Source organism: Anticarsia gemmatalis, chromosome 16, assembly GCF_050436995.1.
Source record: "Anticarsia gemmatalis isolate Benzon Research Colony breed Stoneville strain chromosome 16, ilAntGemm2 primary, whole genome shotgun sequence".
NCBI classification, from domain to species: Eukaryota; Metazoa; Arthropoda; class Insecta; order Lepidoptera; family Erebidae; genus Anticarsia; species Anticarsia gemmatalis.
In genome coordinates, this window is record NC_134760.1 from 5,059,683 (window position 1) to 5,081,864 (window position 22,182).

At 35.4% G+C, this 22,182-nt stretch overlaps 1 protein-coding gene across 4 annotated transcripts in view; it reads left to right on the top strand.

Annotated features, from left to right (window-relative positions):
* Positions 1–22,182, top strand: part of LOC142979546 (transcription factor hamlet-like) — a 107,797-nt gene that overhangs the window by 71,357 nt on the left and 14,258 nt on the right. For 3 of the 4 annotated variants that reach the window (XM_076124534.1, XM_076124535.1, XM_076124537.1), the window contains 3 exons: positions 5,481–5,917; positions 17,846–17,974; positions 19,050–19,146. In XM_076124534.1, coding sequence (XP_075980649.1) covers positions 5,481–5,917; positions 17,846–17,974; positions 19,050–19,146 — 663 coding nt within the window. Of the gene's footprint in view, positions 1–1,391; positions 1,650–5,480; positions 5,918–17,845; positions 17,975–19,049; positions 19,147–22,182 lie in introns of those variants that run through there. The other variant, XM_076124536.1, reaches the window with a different exon arrangement.

A 22,182-nucleotide genomic window follows, 5' to 3' on the forward strand; every position in this document is an offset into this window, starting at 1 on the left:
TGACAGACAAAGACGCAGATAATAAGGCTCATCCCATTGGTGCATCACGGCCGATGCCCCGCCCACTGGCCGCGCCGGCCAATAGCGACGGCCGGCACAGATCTTGAGCGTTATCTAGTTATCTGCCGTCTCGCTTGGCACTTTCTACCGCCGATATTTTCATACGCTGAATAAATGCACTGGAAAATTGTTCGGAGATCGAACACATTTAATATTTTCTCAATTATATTTTTGAAATGTAATTTCTCAATTTTCTAAAAGTTCGAAACACTGTTTCGAAACATTGTTTTTCTATGTTGCTTCGACCATAATGCTTAAGACTATTGGAGTACTTTAATTACTGCGACCTACTTACATAACAAGACGCAGGTAACTATCTAGAACTGCAACTACGCTTAATTAGATATTGCTAGTTACATATTCCCTAGTTAGCGAGAAACACATGCAGGTTACATAAATAGATTTCTAAGAAATAACAACTTACTATACGAACTGAAAAGATTTATTCTTCACAGTTTTATTTGAGACGTAGTGATGATTTGAATTTGCGAGCACAGTAGCGAAGTAGCGAACGATTGAATACGATACGATAAGAGTGCAAGATTGCTGGCTCACATTCAATCAAGTTTGTTTTCTTAATCGGCGCCTTGTCTCGTATCAGCGACCAATATCACTAGACCTCACCCTCCCCTCATAGCAAACACATCCCAGTACTTTCAAAGAGAGCTTTGGTGAAATGTCAGAGGTCTACGTAGCTTGGTCGTGTTGTACAAGTGATTTGTTATAAAGCACCGTCGATAACTGAAGGGCCATTGTTTGTAGGTCGCTCCCGATGTAAAATATTGTAATAGTGTTGTTATTGTAATCATGTTTTGAGTTTATAAAGAAATATTGCCTTTCAGGAAGACGTGCAAGTACGTTTAATATAAACATCATTTGATTCAGGTACATTGATAAAAACTATTCAGAAAATATCAACTTTTCAGATACTAAACTCAGGCGTAACTTATCTAACTCTTACAACTAACGCTTGCTTTGTTCTAAAAAAATGTAAACGTCCCACTTCTGTAACTATCAATCATAAAACTGCAGAAACTTTTCCATGAAAACTATCAAACAATTTTCCAAAATCAAATCTATTGAAAAGCTGCGAATATTTTCAGACGGTAACCTTGTATAGCGACCCCGAATTGTGTGAGAGAGAGGGGTGTAACACAAAGACACAGGCGGGGCGCGGAGGGGGCGAGGCGAGGGGGTGTCCCGGGCGAGGGTATGTGATTCGGGATTCTAGGGATGAGCTGGGTCTCGCTTCCTCTCGCGTTATTCTGGCACAGTGCGTCGCCGTCGCCGCACATACAACCAGTGCCGCACTATCACACGCGTATTGCACGCGAGAACACGACAACCGCACATCACTACACAATTCATCTCTAATTTCAAATTATTTCAACTTAGATTTTTTTTTTATTTTGAAATTTTGAACGTGCTTCGATAGTGCTGTGACGATTAGTGTTTTCGTTTTATTTTGTGATTTATTGGGACAATTTAGTGAATTAGATTTCACGAGATAAGTGATTACGGACAATGCGAAAATTTATCATCACGAATGCTGAATTTTGATACGAATATTTTAAAGATGAAGATGTCTGGTGAGTTCATTTTATCAAGGAAAATATTCTCTTCGACATTGTATATAGTGTTTGTTACATTTTTTTTATAATTATTGTATTTAATCTTAAGCATGTCAACGGACGTTATCAACGATATAATCGATTAAACGAGATATTTTATCTTTAATTCTTGATAGCACAGGTTTAAAAACGTGACGCCATAATTAAACGTTTTAATTACACGAGCAGTAAACTAATATAATACATAAAAATTGCTCGTTTTCAATTTATAATTATGAATGAGATACTGTTACAAAATAAAAACTTAGTTTTCGACACATTTTTAAAACTAAACGTTTAAGTATAAGCAACGGAATAATCTCCTTTACTTGTTGTCAATCTTGTATTTAACAAGCCATAAACACTCCACGACCGTAAAATCAGATAAGAGGATAACCCAAAAGCTCTTCAAATTATTTCGCTTGTTTAACCACAAATAAACATCACTAACCGTCTATTTTTTATCTATGCTTTCAACAATTATCTGTGGTTCTGTCAAGGGTGTGCGAAAAAACAGAAAAAAAAACATTATCATAGATTGTGAGTTATTAACATAAAATATATTGGTCGTGTCTTTTGGCGGACGCCGCCGGGATGAAAGCTTGTTTGTTTCATGTTACGAACACCTTGTGCTGTTAGAAATCTTATTTACATCACACCAGTGCGAAAAATATTGTGTAGAAATAGGATTTGTTTGTAAACCGAAAATGTAGAGACAGCGGCCTTTATAATGTTTTAAACTTCAAACTTTAATCCGTATTGTATTTTCCTATAATATAAACCTAATTAATGCGGAGATTATAAAGAGATATCTCCTTTAATACGTATTATAATATTACTTTAACAAAGCTATTAGTCAAGTTATCGGCGCTCACGTAACCCGATAAGTAACTATTATCAAGAAACACTAGAAACTTGTAAGTTTCTTACATAACATCATAATATAAACGTAATCGCAGTGAATTAGACATTACTAATTACCATACACGGACATAATGACTTATGAATATTGCGCGGTACAAAATCTTCAAATATGTCGATGAATGATTGCAACAGTGCTTGTAATAAAATAAGACTACACACCCACTTTAAGATACCAAGAGCCTTTCATATGATAATGTTGAAGTTAAAAGCATCTTTCAGTTAATTTCTTATGTGAAAATTTACATAAGCAACCATGGTTACAACCGGCTCATTAAAGCGTACCGCACCTTGCTAATGTTAGAAAGTACGGCTTTCCGCGAATACTTGGCCATTGAGTGTCGCGAGCCAAGTGAATTTCTCAACGGTGCCGCCGAATCTGCGATGAGCCTAGTCCTGAGCCTCGCATTCACCTGTTCCTTAACAAACTACACACAAATATCAACCTTAACGTTTAAATTTTAAAGGAATAATTGTCTTAGTGCGTGTATCGCTCGTCTTTTGTCGTGTTTTATGAGTCAACACAGGCCATGAACTCTCGGTGACAGAGCGACGTAAACCGCGCTTATTGTCAGTCGCCGTGTCTAACACGTGAAATCAGCTTGCCGTGGGGTCTGCCAGACTAAAAAATGCATCTGATGCTCTTCAACTCTTATATTGAAGAAACCTCTCTCAAATCCAAAAAAAGATAAATCGTTCATTAATAGAAGTAATTCGTAGAAGAGAAGATTAAGTTTTAAGTTTATAATTTTTCCTCTGTCCATAATTTCCTCTGTCCAACGAACTTCCTACTTAATGATCAACCAGATACATGCTGGACCAAAACCATTAAACACAGCTAGTGTCAAAAAAAGCATAATTTCTGTTGAACAGCTCCACGTTGTTCTATGTCTGTGCTTGGTCTTATTTTAAATCTGTCGCGAGTTTCTGCGGAAACCGGAGATTTAACGACGAGTCGTCCGCATTGTCCGCGCACGAAGCGTTCGCGGTCAAATGGACCTTGCGACGGCTGATTTGAATATGAAATTCGAACATCAGTTTTATGGCGCACCGTTCCATAAGTTAGCAGACGTCCTAGCTTCGAATCGCTTTTATTTGTTTTATGTATGACAGTACGAAAATACCTGCATCGCTAATTAGGCGGTAGACCGTTGAGTAACATCGTTACTAAAGTTTATAGCCTGTCTTTATTTCAAATCACAAGATACTTATAGAACCTAAAGGACGCTAAATGCTAAATTATCACCTCGGGCTTAAAATTACTTAAAAGCAGTCTGTGTCATAACATAATCACAAAAAGTAGTCTTAGAACTAGATTTTAGCAAAGAATAATAGAATTTAATCAGACCAACTACGAAATATCCATATTAAAAATCCGTATCAATTGTTTCAAATTCGCACCACAATTAACTGAAGTAAAATCGCAATCCCTACGACAGGTGAGGCAGCATAGCAACAGCCAGCCATAAAGAACACACATCCTGCCTCATTCAACCCATTATTATGTTAAGTAGTTATCTTTATAATCGTTTATCGTCTAATTTTACGCGTTTTTTTCTTCGCCACGTGCGATGAAGACACCGACAAGACAGGGGGTTGTTTTAACAAGTATATTAGTAGTAATAGGGTTGGTATGATAAATGGTGTGTCTCTTTCAGCTGTATTTGCGAAGGGTCGTTTATTGATGACACGCGGCACACCCTGTATGAATTTAGTTATGTTCGGTAAACATGTTGCGTAAGTTTTTGATACTTAGAAACTTTAATACTTTGGTGGACTGTTCTCTATCTTACGGCGTCAATTTTGGTGTCGAAATTCGTAAATTGGAATCTCTTTGACTACGATTAAAGCAGTACTTACTCGAATTCAAGCCAGTATGTTGTTATAAAAATTATGTTTTTGTGGACATTGCGTTGCGACCTTCTGATTGCGTACTTGGTTACTTTAAGTCTTGCTCGTTATTGCATGATATGATAAGTCGGTGAAATGTATTATCAATATGATAGTCCATCAATCATAAAGTAAGGTTTAATTAATTATGATCATGATGTCATACAAAATATTATTGAACCGATGACTTAAAGTCCGTATAATCCAAGTGATAAGATAATTTTTAAGGAAAGGGGGATTCATTTCTATCGGAAATGTCATCAAAATTGTAAATATTTAACTTAATACTGATTAATTTATCCTTGTGGGGTAACTTCAAATTTTGTTTACTAGATAATGTGCGTGATATGATACTTATTTCATAGAACAGATTATAATGCCACAGAAAATGAAAACAAAAACACATTGGCATCGCGCCGCAATGTCGGAAAAATGTAGTTTTTAAGTTGTAGTCTTCGCTGGATAATATGTGTAATTCTACATTCATCTACAGTTTTTTCCGAGTTCATTAATGAATAAAACGAGAAATAAAGATATTTGCATGTTGTGGGGATGCTCCGAGACACAAGAGACAAGCGGAAACGCTTTGTGAACAGCGGAAACAGACATAATGCGATCACATCTTGCACGTCTTCACTTTTTTATATCAAAACTTTTTGCTCAGTTATAAAACACAGACGATTGCTCGCCGTTCTGGCTTTTACAACTTTTTATAAGCAAAATATTATATTATTATTTGTTTACTACGTTAATAGCTTACAAAAAGCCAAATAGCCTCTTCTTTTTTCTTTGTATTTATTAAAACGAATGAACATTTATCTCCGTCGCCAATATGTCTGGGTTACTTCAAATGTATGAATGAACAGTAGGCATAATAAAACATAGATAAATCTTCGTATAAGGTCACGTTTCGCGCCGGAGATAAAACACACATACTTGCCTGTAGGTCAATGACTACAAGTGTCTGCGTGATGACTAATCTGAATATTTTGTCTACAGCAGCAGACAGCCAGGAGTCTGGCAGCCCACCGCCGAGCCCGACAGACTCTGCCACTTCTGAATCAGCGCCCACCCTAGTTCACATCAAACAGGAAAACATGCCTCCTGGAACTGATATTAAAGAGTACTATGGATCCCTCGACTTCGGTCTATCCGACACATATCTATCTTCAAACTTCCCCGACTACAACCGAGGGTACCTCCCGAGACCTTTAGAATTACAGAATCAAAGATTCTTGGATTCAAAGAGTCCTAAAGAGAAAGAAGATGGAACAAAGGATGACGATCCTGGGGATAGTGAGTTCAATCTACCGAACGAGTTGATGTTTAAAAGTGGTGGGATTTTTGCAAGGGTGAATATTACTAATGGAACTAAATATGGACCTTTTCTTGGGAAGTGGGAGTCGCAGCCGTTGGACAGGAGGTTTGCCTGGGAGGTAAGTGTCTCATATATACTTTTACTCTAGTATGATAGTGATAATTATGCTTAATTTTTCTGTGGAAGATAGAATAAATTAGATAGCCTTGTAAAGGTTTAGTTAAACTTGACTTTTTGATTGGTTATCGTAGCTTTACATAAATAAATAAATACATATCCGATAACTTTTACTAACGAGACACCTAACACTTACTCAGTCTTAAATCATCAAAAATTAGTGCATATCAGAAAAAGTGATGACAAAGCGCTCATTCTTCCCCGTTCAAGTTAATTTAAGTTATGAATGAACCACTTGTAGTATCAAGTGTGGGTGTCAAAAATGAGTGTCGTTCGTTCGTCGTCGATAAATAATGTGTAAACTGAAGCGCTGTCAAGCACGGATGCAATAAACTGTCGGATTTATTGATCACTACAGTTCCTAAATGTCCTTTGAGTGCAGTCCTCTTTTGAGTGCACACTTCATTAACTTTAATAAGTCAAAGCTCGTTTAGTATCGACGTCTGAACACAATTTTAAATTGTTTTCGACAAAAAATACGCAGTAAAAAAGTGGGAATGAGAATGACTACCAAAACATGCGTGTTGTGGCGAGTAGGATGATATATTTAAAAGTATGTGTGTCTTGATGGTAAGATCTGTTTGATAGATTATTATCTATAGTTTATTAGTTGCAAAAAGAAATATACGCTTGATAAATATATTCTTGATGACAATACAGCTCCAAATCTATAGATCTTTATTTCTTTCAGCAATAGCTGCTCCATTTAAATATCGTCATAATAAAAATGCATTTATCTTGTAATAAGATTATCCATAAAATCTCAATTTACTAGTGAATGTGCAATTCTTAGAGACATGCAATGTTCAATTGAACGCATCAGAGAATTTTGCGAGGGGTGTGGCGAGGTTATCTTTGGTCGGAAACGGAAATCAATTGTTGTGTCAGATTCCTGGATTACGAGGTGATGTTTAAGAGAAAAGTATTGAATTACTTGCAATCTGCGAGTAAGTAGAATAGATATTGCTTTATTTGGATGTCAGTAGTCTTATCCTGGTATGATTTGTACAGACATAAAGACTAAATAATTTGCTTGCGATACAAAAGTTACATTCAACTTTTGATAGAAAGATTGTAGATTCTTAATCCTTCTCTATTATGGAAACTATAGTTCACAGCGTCGGTAAAAATTGAAAGAAAAGCGAACTGAGAAGAAAGATCTATATCTAGATAATCATATCATTATCATCATCATAACCTTTCGAAATTATACAAACAGTAGACAGGTATAATGTAGAAATACTAATTTCGAAAAAAAAAACAATCTAATTCTAAAATATTTTGCCAATTCTCGATTGACAAAAGGCCGGACGTGAATCGGACATAATAGAGCAGTGAGATGCGCAAACGCATCGCATCGTATGTCTGTTCGAGACAGATAACGTGTGTTTAAGTGTGGGTGTCAGGTTACAGTCAAACCACACCATTGTACTGACGGACATTTAGTTCCGGTAGTCTGTAGACAAGTTTATTAGACAATGTATTCAATGCTATTGTAGTTTTTATTGTCATTTTACAGTACTACATGTACTTACATAAATTACTTTGTAATTACATATGGATGTTTCTTTATAAATACGTTTTACTGCTTAAATATTTATAATATATTGAAGAGAACTGGGTAAAATATTCTGTGAAAAAAACAAACCCTACTGATACTATAAATGTAAAGGTTGTGGGGATAGATGTATGTTAATGATCCAAAAACGCGTATTTTGATAAGAATGACAACACCGGGATGACACGTAGTATAATATAATACTTCGGTAATGTTTTCTCATGCGGCCAAAATTGCGGACGGAAACTAGTTTCGTAAATAGAAAAGTATTATTATTGACTATATACTTTTATTTTTGATCTAAGCTCCTAAGATAAGTTACTAAAATAGTAGGAATTAGTTAGAAGAAACAAAGTACCTAGTTAGTTCTTTAAAGTAATTTCCATATACATAGAAGTTTTATTATCTTTTACTACACAAGTGTTAGGTAATAAATAAGCAAGTAGGTTTTCTATGTAAAGTTTCTTTATGTTAGAAAGCTCACCGTTAGTTTACATTTTAGGACGAATTGCAGGCTCGTGTCATTTGCTTATTGTATTTTATGTTTCTAAACAAAAGAGTATGTGTTCAGAGCTAAGAGAATTTGACGGTGTTAAGTGGATGGAAGAGTGGTTTTTATACATATAGAATAGCTCGGTCCACTTAATAATAATGATTCTCAATTATACGTGGCGTAAGCGTATTAATATAGCCCGTTAAATTGTTTAAAAAAATACTAAAAATCTAATTCAGCATTCAAATCTATTAGCATATAATCATTGCAATTATATCTTATATCAAAAGTCATTATACTCGCTGGACCTTAAATGATAACAAAGACAGGTACACAATGAACTGGAAACCTATCAAATTTGTTCAACATTCAGCTTCTAGAATAAATATAGGCAATTCATTGTTACTTCCCTGAACCGAGAAACCTTTGAAGTTTAGTCTAAAATCCCTAAACTTGTCACGGAAAGTTCCGTTGGTGGAAGTTTACTAAAGTAAATGTGGCTACCGATCATTATATTGTTTGAAATCCAAGCTTTCTTCTTGATATTTGTACGTGACACATTGTAAAAGTGCCAATTGTGACGTCATTAGAAGGAGCGCTGACCACGTTTCCGACTCGCTGGCCATAAAACGATCCTTTGATGGCATTTAGCTTCTAACAATGTAGTAATGACTATCCGTTCATGTGAAGTTTTCTGTGAACAATGATTCAACCAGTAATTGGAATAGATAGAAATAATTTATTTGTCAGAAAAGCGAACTTGTAGAGACTACTCTCTAGATATAGCGTCTTTTGTTGCACAACCCCGTTTTAAACCCAACCGCGTTTAACACCTTACTTGGGTAAAAAAACGTTAGAATTCGACATTTTCACATAAAACTGTCAAACTTCAAGGGGTTAAAACTCATTGTTGAATCAGTGATGGCTATATTATCTAACCACCGTTTCCCAAACGTCGATATCTCAATACAAAATCTCGACAAAAACATCCGGGTAATCAAAGAATTCTTTATTTGAGCATCCCGTGTCAAAGTGCAGTGAGAGGTTGCGAATAAAAACCCTAATTTTGGTTTAGGCGTGACCCCCGTCAACAATTTTTTTACAAATTTACACTTTTTAAACTAAAAAGTAACGGTGAATTGTATAAAAGACATGTCGTATTCACACTTTAAAATGAAAACTTGATTGGCGAGTTTTTTTTATTCAATAAAAACGTCACAAATCTCTTGAAACGCATCTTCTTTAGAATCCGCTAATAAAACTTCTTTTTATTCGATTACCACTCGATGGAAGTTTAAATATTTTTCTCACAGATCTTATGATTGTCTGCAATAATTTATTTATAGATTAATATCGGTTTCGTCGTTATCTGGCTCTACCTATATTAAACTGCATGCAAATTGCAATACAAAGAAATGTTTATTTAAACATTCTTAGTAATATTACTTACTAATCTAACGGATGAATTTGTGATGAGACAAACTGGTTTGTAACAAAAGGATCATCTCGCTTCAAACGTCAATCAAGTTATGAATTTATAGATTTTGTAATGTATTTGTGAGAGGGAGCGCGATAACTGTCATTCGTGATGTGAAATTGGCATGTAATGGATTCCGCTAATTATTATTTCAATATGCAATTTTTATTCGGCGGTGAATTAAAAAATTGTATCGATAATATTTGGTTTGCGCTCCACAAAGGTTGATCATGAATCATTTATTTCGTTTTGTTGATTTTTCGTTGGGAAGCGTTGGTGCTCGAATAATATGTTAATGATGTTTATTTAATCTGAACATCTACGGCTTTTATTTTGTACGAATCATCAAAAATGTACTTTTAACCGAATTGTTTCATTCAGTCAGCTTTAAAAATGTGCAGTTTTAAAAATGAGTTTGTAAACGTAACGGTTATTTCGAAAATGGAATATAGGATTTAAAAGAAATATTTTATAATCCCGTGGGGCTATAAATTAAAAAGTGTTAATTTTAAGCCCATGCATCAGTCAGTAGCGTCGAATCCGTTGCATTACTGTCAAAATATCTGTCATATTCGTGTGACATCTTTTCATTGCTGGTCACCCCTTCAGTGGCATAGGATTAGCGATACACGCGGCCCTATTACATCTTCATTACGGTGGGCGTCTGACATACCCCATGTATTGTTATATTTAATAATAACAATAAAAAGTGTTATTGTTATTATGTTTATTGCCTCCATTGATAATATTTATACGATCCGTGTGTGATCTCCGATGACAAAGAGACACAGATGCGTTTGCTTGTCATTGTTACAGAACAGTTGTGGACAAATAGTTGTGTCTTTTGGATAATTATAACATGAATTTAAAAAAAAACAGTCGATAATTATGACTTAAACTCCATATATGAGTGTGTATATTGAAATGTTTTAATTTAATTGAATAATTTAATGTTTATTGAAAAGTAAAAGAAGTAAGGTTTACTAGTGATAAATTTAACATTTACAACAAGCAAAAAGTTTTTCTATTTACCGGCTAATAACGAAGTAAAGGAACAGACATAAATTACCTGTAATAAAACTAGCAGGTTTAAAATATTCCTTCATCATTTGTACAATTTATTTGTCCCGCATTGCATCATATCGCATGGTCGGATCAACGCGGCATCTATGACAGTAGTTGTCAAATCGACACCTGGTCCATATGACACCATCGATCGGATCAACATCACACGTTTATAATACAATCGACATACCGACGAAATACGCAAAAATAAACGTAAAGTACTTTATATGCGCACAACACCACCTCAACACGAAAATTGTTATTCAAACAAAGTTCCTTAAACAACAAGGTTCTCAAATGACGCTTATAGATATTGTTTCAAAATTATAATAAGCTAATAAGAATTGAAAATTAAAGTAGATAGAAGTAGTGTTCAATAAAATTTATGCGCAATTAAATTACTTCTTTTATTGCATTTTCGTTAACCACGCTATCTTTTTAATTGGCAAGATATCCAAAAAACATGTTCATAAATATTGACAAGATATTGGCAGGGGCTGGCACCCTCCGCTCATATCTAAACATTACTCTTATTATTAACAAGCAGACACTTATCAGTTAATCTTATGTTACACAATACACGCTAATCCCGGGCGTGATAGAAATTTATCTTTGCTACACCGTTCATTGTCACTTTGCCCCAATCTCCCCTTCAAAGAAATCTGTAGTTACGAATGTTTGTGATCCTTCTTCAATTGATTAAAGAGAGGAGAAAATGTAGGTTTTCTGTTTTGATGACATTATAATACTGCAGTTCTAAAAATAGAACTTATATTTTCATCCACGGAGAATTCTCTACAATTTTCCAGTTCACGTTATTGCAGTTCTGTTGCGCACAATAAAACTAACTCAGTACTGACGCTGAGCTTTTTTCTATTTTACCTCCAACTTTTACCATACCAGTACATAGCTATTGTATAGGTAATCTCATTGCAAAGTTTACTCACGAGTCGTCTCTGCGGCTTCTTATTTGCTCCAATATTTTTCCCAACAAATTCGTGTTCGCAAAACAGTGCGGGCGTGCACAGTGGGGCAATATTTCATCTGAGCTGGCCAGAACAATAATAGCCTGTGGAGTCGAAGCCACGGCACGTTCGTGCCACAATGTTACCCGCCGCCAACGTACGGAGATCTCCCTCGCCCTCGCTAAAACTTCAATAATTACACGCGAAAAGAGGATGGTAACGGAATACGAAGTTTCTTCGAGAACTGGTCGGTTGTATACCATCGCCAGCATCCGTGTAGACAAAATAACGAAATACTCCGAAAGCAATGCGATATACCACCGGTTATTGGGTTAGGTTAAGCGTTGTTTATACTGAAAGCTCGGCAGAGGCGATTGTTGATGCGTCCGATGCCAAGTTGCTAACTTTGACGTTGCACTGTTATTCTATTTTGAAACAGGTCAGCATCACGAGCGCACTTGTGAAAAATAATCGTTCATTTGTAAAAGCATATTTCATAATATTTTTACAATATAAATATTTTGATTACTATGCCTAACTAATTGCTAATTGATTTCTATTTTCGGAATCATATTGCTCGACACAAGAACGACAGATACAGTTCCAACAAACTTTTAAATCATTTTAACAACCCTATGAATTTTACAGCTTCGTCATCCTGAACTAAAAAAAACACCCTAAAGCCTATATTATTGGTCTACATTCGACACCAAAACAGCATCAATGATCACCAAAAAAACATTTGAAAATAACCGAATAATTCCGGATCCCACCAATTGTCACCGTGACGAAGCCGCCGGTGTCTTTGTCACACTGTGCATGGTTTTTTTCTCTTGTAATCTTCTAGTTAATCCGTTTTAACGCTTCCAGATGTGAGGTTGCACCTCTATGCGCGATTTGCGCCTGTTCTGCTTGTTCCCAAAGGATTCGATTGCTCTATTTAATTACTATGTTACTATTTTGACATTTTTTGCCGTAATTTTGTATTATATTTAATTGAAGATAACTTTTCATTTTTGTAGATATCTAAGAATCTTTTCAAGATTAGCAAATCGGCATAGATACTCATAATGATGATTCAAACTAATATTTATGACGCTTGACTAGGTAATTGAAAGTTAGTCACGAGTCGTCTCATGATTATGATCAACCAGAGCGCAAGCTGAGTCACATACTTGCATTACGTGATAGTACACAACTTTGTTCGTACTAAATTTAAAAAGTACTCCACACATCGCCCTTTCAAATATCATGTTACTGTTCGACTGTTTGTGTTATTTTTACAACAAAACAAAACCAAAAACACGGACAATTGGCAGCGGTGTGATTGTTCACCGATCACTGAACAAACGATGGATGTCCTTTGTGCCAATCAGTGGGGCGCTGATACCCGAATAATGGTCACACTATTGACACCCACATACAAAAACCAAAAAAAAACTCTAATATCTACTCACATAAAGTCGAATTTCGATAATAACGACTGCTTAAGAAGATTGGTGATATATTTTTTTTGCGCAATGATTCCCGTTCGTGAATATTTGGTGGTGTTAGGAATTAGAACGTTTTGTCTCCAAGTTAATGGTTGAAACGTGACCGTATAAGGTGTCCGTAATTTCACAATAATATGTTTCGAATGTGACAATGATGTACGGTGAAATCCTATTGAGCTCTTGACTAATTTATGGGCCAGGAATTGATCAATTCAAGAATGGCTAATCTCTGATAAATGATACCCTTTGAAAGTTATAGGCCATTTATTTTGACTTGAAAGAAACAAACTTTTGCCGATCTCTATTGTGTATAATTGTACTTACTGAATGAATATATCGACTAATAGAGTAAGTGATATTTTATAATATCTCGATATTCATTCTAAAGCATGGAAATCTGGCCCCGCGACACTGCAAGACCTGAAATACAGATCATTCATATTTCTTCGCATCTAATGTGGTATTAGAGGCGAACATATTATGGATTTAATCATAATCTTATATGGAAAAATCCAACCACAATAATCATAATCAATATATCAACTAACTACATAAATCGAGCAGTAAAATACAGCGGTACACTTTCATCCACCCCCACCGGTGACACGTAACAGAAAACAAGACACTATCACACTAATCGCTACAGACAGAAAAAAATAAAGAAAAAACCTTGCAAATAAACGTCGGATAACACCGGAAGCAATGCTTTTCCGCACTTGATAAACCAAGACAAGTGAAGGAAACAGTAGAAATGTGAGCAAGATGTATAGAACCTTCAAGAGGGTTGTTTAATCCACATTTTCTTTTTTTTCGGTGGAAAATTTCCCGTAGCGTCCGGAAGCGTTGTTTAAGTGATTTGTTAGGCTAATTAGACGAGGGTTACGGACGTCTTGCGTCTGTTCATGTCGGTTTAAGTTATATGTCGGATATGATTCACGGCTTGCTTCGCACAGACTTAGAAACATTCGGTACTTACAACCGAGCTTATATAATTTTGAGACAGTCAACAGATAATATTTGTAGTCTCCTCTGAGTGAAAGTTTATGATTTGATAGAGTAGCTAATAATTTTGTATCTTCTATGAACGAAAGTAGCCTTACATTAATGTCAAAAGCATATCTATCTCTGTAATAACATTTCCTTTCAACCTCCCTGGTCCGTTTTATTAAATCTACGAATGTCTGGCACCAACGTCATACTAAAAAAATTGAATTTAAACTCCCCAACCTCAGCCAAAACGTTAACCTTATATATACATAACAATAAATACCTCTAATCAAACAGTAAAACCCTACCTGTAACCCAAATCCGAAGACACATACATAAGTCCATGTAACGGGTCCAATTTGGCCGCGCCGTACCTACGGGGTAAATAAGCGCGCACATTGCTCGCAAATTGTTATCTTGTGAAACGAAACGTGTGATTCGTGCAACGACGCGTGATCCCTGCAAACCGCGCCGAGAAACGCTCTTCAGTTAACCCTAGTGATGCGATACATGCCTTGTCGATATCAGATGAATCTTAGGCGTATGTATGAGTTTTGGGCTGTGGTGAATGATATGTGTCATTGATTGTGTGTCTTTGATTTTGAGTCTTTTACGTTCTGAGACGGCCGTTAAAACATGTCAATGGTTTTTTTCTTATTGGTACTTAGTATTTAATTCTTTTCAAACTATTGCTGAACTGGTGTAGTACGATTTTCGAAAAGGTGATTTAAGTATTGTTTTTTTTATTAATTACTTAGTAGGTAAGTATTCCGAGAAAATATTATTTTGTTGCTCTACCTCAGTTACGTAGTTTTCTAATGAGATTTCAAAACTGTCGATGTTTTTCCATCACTAAAATTTATGAAATGTAATTTTCTGACGTGAACGAGTCACGAACATTTGTAGCTTTTCCGAGTGTACCGGGAAATTGCGATCTCTGCGCTCAGCGCAAAATATGAGATCTACAGCAGTTCGTTTAAATTGCGGCCGAGTTTTTTTTTATAATATACTACAGCTTTGTGCACTCGCTCTACGAGTTGAAATGTAATTGGGGTTTGAACAAATATTCTGCAGCAGTTTACACCTTCTGGGACATTCATGTTTAGTCATCTGTTCTACGCAGTTTTATATACGACTATTGCACCGAAATACTCCGATTTAGAATGGAATATAGAATTCAACTATTCTTCTATTCCAGGGGCTAGTTTCAAACGTAAATTTATAGAGTTTAATTCATAAATCTGTTGAACATATCTCAATGACAGTCGGCTATCTATCATCGGCCAAGCATTAATTTGTGCAATTCGCTCATAATTCACAACAGCCCTAGTAATAGGCTGGGTAACAAGTGTCCACGAGTCGTCATCCTTGACCGGGCGGCATCGATGAGTGATGGCGAACACATGCCGTCGGCACTCGCCAACTCATCGCCCGTGGCAGCCGCAGGGTTGAGCCAATTTTCATATTCGACCATTTTCGCTAATGTTCACCTCGCTGTATAAATAGTTTCGACTTTGTTTCAATTGTACACGTTTTGGCTACTGATTCAAGTAATGACAGCGTTGTTCAATTTTAATGAGGCTTAGAATAGTGCTCTTTGAGAAATGAGTGCAGTTGGTCAGTGCATAAAAATAAGCTATAGTTTTACGCCGATTGATTTTTAGTCGTTGCTTCAAGATAATCACAGACACACATCGCTAAAAGCAAAACGCAATTTTGTATTGGACTCTACTAAATTGAATTAGCAAATATTTCCACAAGTAGCGTAAAATCGCCAACCCTAAATAAGACGAGGGTGCTCTAAGATAATTATCTTTTTTACGGAGCGCACCCGACGCAAGTTTTAATAACGTGATAAATGCCGCGGAAAGGCTTGTCGGTGACGCGTAAACCGGAGGGTTTCCGAACGAATCCACGTTTGATTAATACCTCACTTGTTATGTTACTTTCATTGCAACAGATGCTTTTTATTTTTCAAGCAATTTCTTCAAGATTTTTTCTCTCTCCCCGTAAAGATAAAACGGGGATCGTGTTTTAATTTTACGCCAAATTACCCACCTTGTTCCGACGTATTAATGTGTTGTCAGATGTTTCGCTTTTAATTTGTTTACGGGCGGAATACGTGACAAATTGTCACTTAGCAATAACCGTAAATTCCAAATTAGAACGTTAACAAAACCCTTCTAATTTTGAAGTGGTTGACCTCAAATGAGTTTGTAATCGATTGTCAATTTGACAGGAGACAATCGTGCGTTCTACATTAAATTATTGATAGTGTTGGATCAATATCACTCACGCCCTCGATGACTATTTACCGAAGCAATAGATCAAGTTTAAAAGCCCTAATTTAACGCACAAACACGGTGCCCCCTGTCGGAAAGGTACACATCTTCATAAAATACCGTTATTGGTATTATGACTCAATCGAATGCATATTGAAGGGAAACTCGAGTGTCCGTCCGCAAATTGTACGTTCCGCACCCCCTTGTTATACTGCCAGTGTTTTTATGTTGATACAACCCTGTTATTTCAGACAATTTACTTGAAATTACTTAAGGTTAGCTTCTTTGAAATGATAAGGTTTTTCGTGCGGCAAGTTTAGGTAATTTAGGAAGTAGGTTTGTAGATTAGATAGCCGTTCTTTTAAATATGTATGTTATCTCCATACTTTTAATTGGAATCTTCAAATATTTACAGCAAACTTATTACGATCTATGAGAAAAGTAATTAATAATTATAAGAGTAATTATGATAAGTTATCGCTGTGCACCTAACCCATAATAATATAATACTTAAAGCTAGACTCTATAAACGTTATGGCTACTAGCTACCTACTTAGATTCTTATTAAGGTACGAAACATTTACTTCTTTCAAAAATACATTTATAAAATCTTTCTCCTTTAGCATTATATTCTAATCAGATCAACGCCTACTTTCCCATTACGCACTTTACGCGAAATGAAAAGACCTCCCCATAAACTCAAAATTAAATTCAAAAGAATTATTCAAACAAAGCACCAGCAATAAAAAACTGATTTATAATCCTTGAATATAGATATTTATAAAAATTAAATCGTCAGTACAAAGGGGTCTGTTAGAATTGGGGAGGTTAATGACAAATGGACAAGCTGTGACAATGCCGTTACATCGCGACGGAGACTAATAGCGCCATCTATTGCGGTGGGCCGGTGTCCATTGGCTGTCAGTTGCGAGCGCCGGCCGCGAGATGACGCGCGTAATGAGGGTGTAATAATGGCGATTATTACTACGTATTAATGTTATTTTATTGTTTTGATATTATAGTACTTTTGAAATATTAATTTAATTTAATTTAAGCGTGATATATTTGCTTTATTAGCAATTTAAAACTTTGAATTCTGTAATTTTAAACTATACTCAGGTTGTTCTTTAAGAAACATTTACTAAGCAAACTCTTTCTTCCATTATTTGTTATGTTACTTTCACTAATTAATTATAGTTTAATACTTTGTCTCACTTAACACACAACTTCAACATTCAAGTACAACTTTCTTCTAAGTTACAACTTAAGAAGTTTATCAAGTTACTCATAGATGGCGCTTTGATACATTTCATTTTGTTACAAAAAAGTACTGAGCACGGGTTAAACAAAAGAATCCCAATCCCTTATAGACTACCATAATATATTTTTTTAATGTATTTTTAAAAAGTTTTTCAGCTTAAGTTTTATTGCACGTTTAGCGCATTGGTTAAAGTGGTCACCTCGCCGCAATAACCGTGGAATCAAATTACCGTGTCCGATGATATTTATCTTTATTATTTATTTATTAACATATTTATTGTTTATCTAGGTGCTTGGCAAGAACGGTGTCCGCGGCTGGTTGGACGGTACCACTGAGAAGAGCAACTGGCTGAAGCTGGTGCGCTTCACCAACTACCCCCATGACGTCAACGTGCAGCATCTCTTGCTGGCTGGCCAAGTATGATCGTCCATTGTTTAACTAGGTTTAAGTACGAAGAATGTAGACTGATAGCAAAAAGTAGGAAAAATAGCTTAAGTGATTCGTGTTTTCTTCATATAGAATATCGTAGAGTTCATAGTTTATGTTCATTTATATATTTATCACATGATTATAATTGTATTCGGTAAGTAAGTATAACGATAATATCGGTAGTAACTTTAACAGAATTTTGTTAACATTTTAAAAAACCTACTGACTGTAGGCCTACTGATTACTTGCCTACTTTAAAGCGGTAAGTCGGTGTTTTATTACGCCTGTACTCATTTTTAAAATAATTAAAACCTAAACTGTGATCCAAACTCAATCTTAGTAGAATCATCTCATAGCAACAAAATTAATAAGATCGAAAACTTTCCACCTCAACATCTTTCTTCCTGACAATAACAATAAACAGCTCACAAATCAACGAGCGTTTTACAACGGTTCTCTGCCTCATTGTGGCACTACCCCAATTAAATTTGAATGTGAACGTTGGTACTTCCGGTGGCAGAAAATCGGTGTGCTGAACAACTGCGCAACTTCCGGTCAATGAGGGGAGCCAGATGTGATTAGATTCACTTATTTGGGGTAATAGTGAACCGAGGTTAAACGTCATACGATATTTTGAATACACCCTGTATTCTGAGCGAAATGTTATAGATGTCTGCATAGAGATTTTTGAACATGATTTGATTTGTTTGGTATTGTATGAGTATAAAGTAATATGGGGAGAAAATAATATATTTTGTGAAAATATGACTATAATATTATGACTGAGATCTGTCTTAAAGATCTAAGGTGACTAAAATCAACTAATTGGGAAGTTAGTTTCACATATTATTAAGTTGCTACCAAAGGTATATTTTGGGTAAGACAGCCAAAAAAATTAAATTATCTGAAATCTTTAAGTTTTCAACATTATACATTTTACTTACATATATTACGTAGTTTTGACTTAATCTACAGTTCTTTCAAGTAAAAAAATGATTTACGAAGCTGTTACTACGTAATTTAACCAAAACAATATCGTCAATGTTCACTTTATGTTTTCCAGGTATACTACAAGGTGGTCCGCGAGATCCCCTCAGGTCAGGAACTTCTGCTCGGCCCCAGGACTCCTCTGCCGCTCCAAGATGTCATGCCATCCCCCGGTTAGTTGCATGGAATTTGTCTATTAAAATAAGATCAAACAACCTTATAATGATGATCACACAAATGTTTGTTCCGTGAGGAAGTCAAACCTCGTGAAGAACCGTGGTTTAATGATATCGGCAGAACAAAACTTGATCGTAAAAATTGTTGCCAGATAAAAATATTAAATCTTACTGTATCAACAAATATTTAGATATTGTGTATCATACATTAATTAAATTGCTGGCATTTAAAAGCGATGATCGAGATTGGAGAAAACAGCAAATTTTTATTTAGTTTTTCTTCAAAATTACTAAGTATTCATACAATTACTTTTACTTAACAGAATTAGAATCTTCTAATTCTTTTAAGTAAGAACAGTGCGACAGATTGATAAGACTATCTAGTCTTTATCAATCTGTCGCATTTTTTATGATGGAAGTGCATAAATGTTGTAAATAAATAAATAAATCATTTTCTAGGCAACTAAGATAATTTAGTTTCAAAAAAAGTACTCGTGTTATCTTTCAAATCACGCTTCTATTGTCATTATAAGTTAATCTACGTTAGTTCTCACATGGAGCCCCGAGCTTGAATCACTGTCACGCGCGTTCACGCACCAGCGCTTAGACTGAACTTAATTGGAGTCACCTGCCCTAACTGGTGGACTTGCGACCCCAGGTCATAACACCCTCGATACAGGCTGATTTGATTATGACGATATAAAGGCAGTGGTTTTCATATTAGTAGTACAAAATTCGGTTTTCTCGTGCTGTAAATATAAAAGAAACAGTTGATAATTTATATTTATAAACTTGTTAACATATAGTTTACTAGTGTAAAATAAGATGTAATTTGTTTTTTTTCTGCGTGGAATTTTCATTGAATACTTTCCTGTATTTTAAAGAAAGAAATTGCTTGGGAGCAGTTTTTTAATTAATTTGTTAATTGCGTACGTTATTTTCCTAATAGAAGGCATAAGGATACTAAATCTGCATAAACAAATGCCGTATCCGTATAACAAAGACTGCAATAAAATAGGAGGAAACTACAGTGTACATTTTTGTACCGATCAGTTTCTCAATGAGGAAATCCAAACAAAATATTGCAGTTATCAGTAGAACTATATTTAGTTCATACATACGTACGCCTATATATAAAGACTAAATATTTCAGTAAAACGGCTATCGTTAAGGAAAACATAAATTGTCACAATGAGATTACCTTCATTCGGATTTACGAGAATTGAATTAGTCATCACGGTTGTTCATTCAAGCGTTAGTCCTAGTTACATTTTATTGTATTTTCATAAATCTAATGACATCACCTGTTATACATTCTATTGAATGACAGCTTTATTCATAACTTTAACGTAGACAAGGAAAATATTTATTTTCCTGTCGCTTTTGAGTACTACTGTTTGTTGCTTTTGAGGCCTTGTCGTTTTATATTATCCTTAAGATAGGATGAACTTTACCACGTGTAGGGCATAGGTAGTTAGTTAGTAGTTAACTTGTATTTAAAAATTGTGAACATTGCTGAGAAATTAAGTACATAGAGAAACCTATGCATACCTTGTCCAATGAATTAATGTACGTAATATCACGCTTTTTCCCAAAGGGGAAGGCAGAAACCAAAGAACTGAACTATTGAGACTAAAGCTGCATTAATCTTTCAATTGAACGTAAAAAATGATTGGAATTAACTTCTGTTACATAGTAGACAAACAAACACGCTGTACATAAAAAAATCATATAAGGGTTCGGACACACCGGTGCCACGCGCGCATGCGATATTTAATTTAGATAAATCGCGACGTACGCGCCGCCGCGCGACCGTGTCGTGAAAAATCACGCATATGCTTTGTTAATGTTGGGGTGACGGGGTAAGTAGTGGGCGTGCGCTTGACTGGAAGAGATAACCTTTGTAGCTACTGTTTACTGAAATGCCCTGGAAAAATATGAAGCGTTTGTCAAAGTCTATACTAGGCATATTGATGGTAATAATGATGATCAGTATACCAGTTTTGTTTTAGCCATTTAATCAATATAAGTAGTAACTATTAGTGTTAAATCATTGTTATCAACTCAAATAAACGACAAAGTAGAACCATCGTTACATTTAAAAGCGTATTCCTAGCTAAATTCGGAGTCCGATCACGGGATCAATTTACGACTACTTACGACAACACCATTATTCAACTGTTTAAAAACATATTAAAACTTAAATCGACAAATATTTAGACAAAAATAAATATTTAGAAAGTATAGTTAAAGTATACTTTTTAAAGTCCGTTCAGTCGTTTCTTGTTAATAAGCGTGTTTAAAAGTACTTGAACCATTGGTAGTGGCATATCTAGTAGTGATATGTATAAAGGTAAGGGTCTTCAGTGCTTCCTGTAACGCCTTCCGGTGTGTCGACGTCATTCACGTCGCAGCCGGCACCGTGTCGGTGATTTATGCGATTCCAATTGCACCTAATTGTCGCCTACTCTAATTGCGTTACGACTTAAAATTGTATCTGTGACTTATTTCATTCAAGGATGTTAAATTATGTATTTATTTATTTACACAAAAAGTTCATGTCTATGTAAAGCTCTATTCTTTTGTTCAAGCACCATATTTAATTTCGGATGTATAGAAAAGTGTATCAAACACTTATAAAACGATCTTACTAGTTATTTGAATTTATACTATTTATCTATTTCCACCCGAATTCTCTTTTTAGTGTAGTTCGCAGGAAAGTGCATGAAGTAGTCACGATTAAGTTGGTTGTACACAAATATATATATGGATTTTTATTCGAAATGAGCTATGAAATGTACAATAATGTTCGCGGGCAATAATGATTGATTTGATTTCGAAACCACATGGCAATTCCACAATTGTCCAAACAGCAAACTCCAAAGGGGTAATATTTACTTTAGTGACCACACTCGACACCCACACATACGTAACAGAAGCGTGACGTTTAATTTCCACAATGACTCTTAAATATTGGTAATTAGAAACGATTTGCAGCATTCGTCATAAAGCTATGGAGCCCGGCTTCATTGC